The 6,085-nt window shown below is 45.3% G+C and overlaps 1 protein-coding gene across 1 annotated transcript in view; it reads right to left on the minus strand.

The window, feature by feature from the left end:
- The window catches only part of LOC123961519 (receptor-type tyrosine-protein phosphatase beta-like), a 59,685-nt gene that overhangs the window by 34,950 nt on the left and 18,650 nt on the right, over positions 1-6,085 (minus strand). The window contains exons 4-5 of the mRNA XM_046036988.1: positions 3,486-3,753; positions 1,737-2,042 (exon numbers count right to left, since the gene is read on the minus strand). Coding sequence (XP_045892944.1) covers positions 1,737-2,042; positions 3,486-3,753 — 574 coding nt within the window. The remainder of the gene's footprint in view (positions 1-1,736; positions 2,043-3,485; positions 3,754-6,085) is intronic.

Here is a 6,085-nt window from a genome sequence, read left to right on the forward strand (position 1 = left end):
AAGCTCTTCATGGCCTCTCGCCTTGTTATATTTCTGACCTTTTAGTCCCATACGCACCAGCACGCACCTTGAGATCCTCGGGCAGAGGTCTGCTGTCTGTTCCAGAGTCTCGACTGAAAACTAAAGGGGACAGAGCGTTTGCTGTCAGGGCCCCGAGGCTCTGGAACAGCCTGCCCGAGGAAATCAGGTCGGCTGAGTCAGTGAACTCTTTTAAGTCCCTTCTTAAAACATACTTTTATAGGAGAGCCTTTCCCGATCTTATTTGACTTTATTTTATCCCTTTTATTTTATTCTATTTTACTAATTTTATATTTATCTTAAACGTGTATTTTAGTCTTTTCAATGTTTTTTCAATGTCTTGCTTTTATCTTGTATTGTTTTTGTATTATTGTCTTTACACTTGTTAAAGCACTTTGTAACTTGTAAAAACAAATAAAGATTATAATTATTATTACACACAAAACAAAATACTTGATAGTAGGCCATCATCTGTGCAGAATGGAGGTGGATACATATTTTGGCAGACTGCATGTCCAGCCTGGTAGGACCAGTAGGCAGCTGTTAACGCTTTCTGTGAATGAAAAGTGCTGTTTAAATGCATTATTAAATTGTTATGATAATAATTTACCCTTGAAGGAGCGGGACTCTTTCCAGCCATATCCAAAGGCTGTCCATGCAGTGGAAACATGGATTACAAGGACAACATATTGTCTGCAACGCTGCATTCAGTTTAATGTAATGTTTCATCGCAAGGAAGATATATTACTGTGATTACTGTAGACATTTCGTTCAGAGGGGGCCATAGGAGGGCCCAAGGTCTGTGTTACAGGGGCACTGGCCCCTGTTGGCTCTCCCCTAAAACCGCCATAGTTGGACACACTGCGATTACATACAAAGTCAATGCAAAGACGTGGAGAGACGCGATTTTCCACCGGGCGGCGCAGCAGACACGATGGGCGCGATGCAAAGTACACGATCATGTGATACATTTTTCAGTCTGTCCGGACATCACCGACGGCTTCAGAGTGTGCAGAGGACAGGGACGCCAGGCAGAGAGGCGGGACAGAGTCTTTGCTCGCCAACAGACAGTTGCTGAGCTACAGGATCTCTGGAGGAGAGAGCCGGGGCGGCGCTGCAGCTTTGGACCAATAAACACGTGTGACTTGATTCCAGCTGTTGTTGTTTTTTGCTATGAAAGAAGTTAGCACATCCCTGATCGAGCCAAACTCCATTCAGAAAACAAGCATTTTAAAAGTTGCTGACAGACCTGACAAAGCATGAATTCATATCTTTACCAAATATGCATCATGATGTCGTTATTTCAGCATTGATCCGTTTATTATAATTAAATCACAGCTGTGGTTCACATGAAGGTTTTAAAACACTAAACATGCATAAAACTGTGACGTGAATGAATTGTGTTTGGAACCATTAGCTTTAGAAACACGACCAATGTTTTAACAGCATTTAAATCATTTGGATCTGCTTCAAGTCGTAACAAAGTCTTTTCAGTGTTGTTGAAACCTGGATGTTTCTTTTTTTCACCTTTCAACCACTTGTTTTCTGGTTTTAACCGAAACATCTCGACGACTTCTGACCTGCAAACGTTCAAATCACTGTCGAGCATTGTCTCTAACAAAGAGCACGTGTGACTTCAGTCACCGCTCTGGACTGAAGAGGTTCATCCACTCAGACACCTGTCCCACCTGCTGTGGACCGGTGCTGTCGTGTCTCACCTGTAGCGGCTGAGCGGTGGACGGGTGGAGCGCTCTTGTTTCCGGCTGTTGCCACCACACTGACGGTGTAAAGGGTGCCGGGGGTCAGGGCGCTGAAACCAGACTGGGGGGCTGCAGAGTCCATAATCCTGGTGCTGCGGGTGAATCCGGAGCCAGCGTCCTCCAGAGTCAGATCATACCAGTCCACGTGACCAGCAGAACGAGACCACAACACCCGCAGACCTGAAGAACCACCGGGGACCACAGACTGGCTTCTAAATTGGGTCTGAACCTGGTCCACGTCCAGCTGAGCCGGACCGACCGGGTCTGAGACAGGAGAGAAGAGGGGGGTCAGAGGTCAGAGGTCAGAGGTGTCAGTCTGTGATTGTGTGTCTGTGTGTGTGTTACAGTGTGTGTGTGTGTGTGTGTGTGTGTGTGTCTGTGTGTGTGTGTGTGTGTCTGTGTGTCTGTGTGTGTGTGTTACAGTGTGTGTGTGTGTTACAGTGTGTGTGTGTCTGTGTGTGTCTGTGTGTGTGTGTCTGTGTGTCTGTGTGTCTGTGTGTGTCTGTGTGTCTGTGTGTCTGTGTGTGTGTTACAGTGTGTGTGTGTGTGTGTGTTACAGTGTGTGTGTGTGTGAGTGTGTTACAGTGTGTGTGTGTGTGTGTGTGCGTGTGTATCCTGTGTGTGCAGCAGCAGAGATGCTGGAGATCGATAAGATTGTTTTAGCTGCTCAAAGAACGAGACGTTTTCATCGAGCCAACGTGAGTCGGACAGGAAACAGAAAAACAGGAAGAGGAGAACAACCCCCCCGACAGGAGAAACTCTTAATAATGGCTTCCTCCCTGAGGAGACTTTACTGTTTCCTGCTGGCAGCTCAGTGACCCCCCGAGGACAAAATGTCCCACTGAGACAGCTTGAAGACGTTCGGCCCGCCTGCTGTCTATATTCTGACCAGCAGCTGCTCAGATCACCAGGATGCTGAAAGACTCACGTTCTAGCTGTTATTAGGAGCCGAGGTCATGTGACCCTGTAGCTGTCAATAACATGATAACCTGAGGTATTTCACCTTAATTAAAGAGAGCAGTTCTAACCTGCTGCTCCTCCCCAGAGTCTCCTCCACCTCTCTAATCTCTGCAGCCTTCAGAAACCTCCTGCATCCGCTGCTGCAGAAACAATGTGAGGAGGGAAGTGGCTCCGAGGTTTCTGGAAACAAACACTTGAGATGAGATGAAGACCACGAACACGTAGCTGAGGCTAAGAGGAGGGGGGGGGGGGGGGGGGGGGGGGGGGTAACATTAACACCCAGCAGCAGCTCCAACTGCACAGTGTTCGAAGGATCGAAGGTGTCTCATGTCATATTATGAACGAGGGTCCTGTGAATATTCAGGATCCGGCCCTTCTCACATGAGGGCCCTGCATACAAAGCCCCCCCCCCCCAGTCCTACACCCCTGCTGAGGACTGCAGCAGCAGTGAAGCAGCGAGGGGCCCCAGTGTGGGGGCCTCCAGTCAAACGTTCTCTTATTATATCCATCAAACGTTCCCTGTCTTTTTATTGACTGGTTTTAAAAACCTTTGCTGTTGTCGGATTCTATAAACATATTTATTATAATCTCACCTGGACAGTTTGGATAATTCAGGATAACTCAGTAATAGATTGTTTAAAGATCCTGATATATTTCACAGAAGGAGAAACTTCATGTCTGATGGCTTCTTTCATTTATAGATAAGATATAATCTATATTCATGACCATCACCTCTCTGCGTCTCACCTGTGCGCACTGACGCGTTGCTCCTCTCTCCATCCTTCTTGGAAATCACAGTTAAACGGTACAAAGTCCCGGGTTCCAGACCCGGGATCTGACAGGTGAAGGTGTTTCTGGACTCTCCATCCGGGTCACACTCGGTGGGAACAGCCCGGGAGTCCTCACCAGCAAACAGGGTGAAGTTACAGGAGAGCCCGGCGGTGGTGAACTTCACCACAGCGGAATCGGAGCCAGAGCTGATTTTTGTGAAGTTTACGGAGCAGCGGGACCGGACCTGAAACAGGAAGTGACATCAGGACAGGTGAGCAGCAGAATTGTGTAGCAGTCCCCTCCACAAAAACTAACCCCAATTTCATTGAATATTTGTGTGAATTTAAGAGTATATTAAATTCTGTAAGGAACATCAACGCATTTCTCTTCTTTTTTTTAATTCTCTGTTTGTCTCTCTGTGTTGAACAGGTGTCTACACTGTTTGTTTAGTTGTTCATTTCATCAATAAAGACAGAAATGTCGAAGTCTCCTGTGGATTATCTGGAGAGAGTTTAGAGTTTTTCTTTAAGTAAAAAGTCTGCAGCTTGTACCTGCAGTGCACCGTTGGGTTTTAATAATGAAGTGGAGACGGTGTCAGAATCAGGCCTTTTTATTTTGCATCTAAATCTGCATTCAGGTGTGTGAAAGTGAGCCAAACGCAGCTGTTATATTATTTTTGTCATTGTTTTGAGAGAGAAATCAGCCTGTTCCGCCCTGAATTGAGTCTAAAAACCAGATCGATCTGTTAACTCACCTCATTTACGCTCCAAAATAAAAGTATCAGACATCTTGTGGCGCATCTGAACATCGCGGCCTCTGCTTTAAATCCGCCCGTTCAATTAAGGAAAAAGAAACGTGGCACATTCCAGGATGAGCGGACATACCGAGGATCTGAAGTTGGAACAATGTTTTCTATAACTATCCAAATGGGATGCGCGCTGCAGTTTGGCACGTCGCGCGTAAAAGTGTCTCCGACGCGTTCCAGACCAGACTCCATCCACAGTTAGATCCACGGCTAGATCCTCATCGTCACGACCTCCAGGATCACCTCCGCTGATGGAGTCGGATTTAAAAGAGGAGCTGTCTGGAGTCACGCATTCTCCCGCAGATCAGAGACGTCTTGGAGAGTTCTTCATCACAGTCAGGTGTCAGATATATCAAACAGTCCGGACTCTTTTCTCCCGGAGGATCCATCGATTTTCAGACTTTCACTGCGCTATGAACAGCGGCAGGCAGGCTCTGTACAGACCGGCACCCCACCCTGCTTTCCTTCCTGCCCGCCTCGGACTTTCTCTGACGACCTTTAGCACCAAGCTGAGCTCCATCAATCAGAGCAGAACCATCTATTGTTGTGGCTGAATAAGAGTTATCCAATCAGGAAGCGCCTCAGATCCAGCGCCAGAAACAGGCTCTAATTATAACCTATATGTGATGTACACGTGTTTGATCTGTCGCTGTGTGAACGTGAGCTGCGCTGTTCTCCAGACTTCCAGACTCTCACCTGTTCAGCTGTGAGCAGGTGAAGGTTCAGTGTCTCCTGGACACTGACCAGGCAAGAACTGTATTTATTATCACACACAAACACACTATGATGATGTTTCACACTACAACTGTAATAATTAGTCGATTGGTTGATCAACAGAAAACTAATCAGCAGCTTAAAAAAAAATTGTTTCTGTCATTTATTGAGATTTTCTGTTTCTCTCGGTTTTTCTCTCAAGAAACTGAACATCTTTGAGTTTTGGGCTGAGAAACTATCAGTGTAATAATAAAAATAATTGTCTGATTAATCAATAACGAAATTAACTGTTAGTTGCAGCCCTGATTCATACCTTCAGTTTTCCATTGGGTAAAATGGGTGTGTTTAAAATGTAAATTTTCATATCAACTTTTTACTATTTTTGATTAATCAATTAAAGCTGCAGTAGGTAACTTTTATAAAAAATAACTATATATATATATATATTTGTTGTCATATTTGCTGAAACTGTCCCTACATTCTGACAGCAGAACATGAGACATGTAATCAGGATCCACCGGCTCCTCCTACGCTCCAAGAATCTAAACAACCAACCAGAGTAAGGAGCAGCCTCTAACGCAGTGTCAATCACTGCTCACGCTTACTCAGTCCAGCTCTGTATCTTCAGCTGAGAAACAAACAGCAGCAGATAGAGCTGCCTGTCCCTCCTCTGCCAACAGCATAGTACAGAACATGTCACGGTGTGACATCAAAATGTGTGTCCTATCAGATTCCGTGACCCAAATGGCAAGTTAAGCGCCAGAGGCTTTGTTGACGATGTGAAGCGGTTGGATTTTGATTGGGTTTAGGTACCAAAAGTACTTTGTTGGGTTTAGGCACCAAAAGTACTTTGTTGGGTTTAGGCACCAAAAGTACTTTGTTGGGTTTAGGTACTAAAAGTACTTGAATAAACACAACTTGCCATCACTACCGCTGTATGAACTCAAAATAAACATTTTGCTGTGATTTAATTATAATAAACGGATCAATGCTGAAATAACGACATCATGATGCATATTTGGTAAAGATATGAATTCATGCTTTGTCAGGTCTGTCA

The sequence above is a fragment of the Micropterus dolomieu genome, linkage group LG22 (genome assembly GCF_021292245.1).
Source record: "Micropterus dolomieu isolate WLL.071019.BEF.003 ecotype Adirondacks linkage group LG22, ASM2129224v1, whole genome shotgun sequence".
Lineage (NCBI taxonomy): Eukaryota > Metazoa > Chordata > Actinopteri > Centrarchiformes > Centrarchidae > Micropterus > Micropterus dolomieu.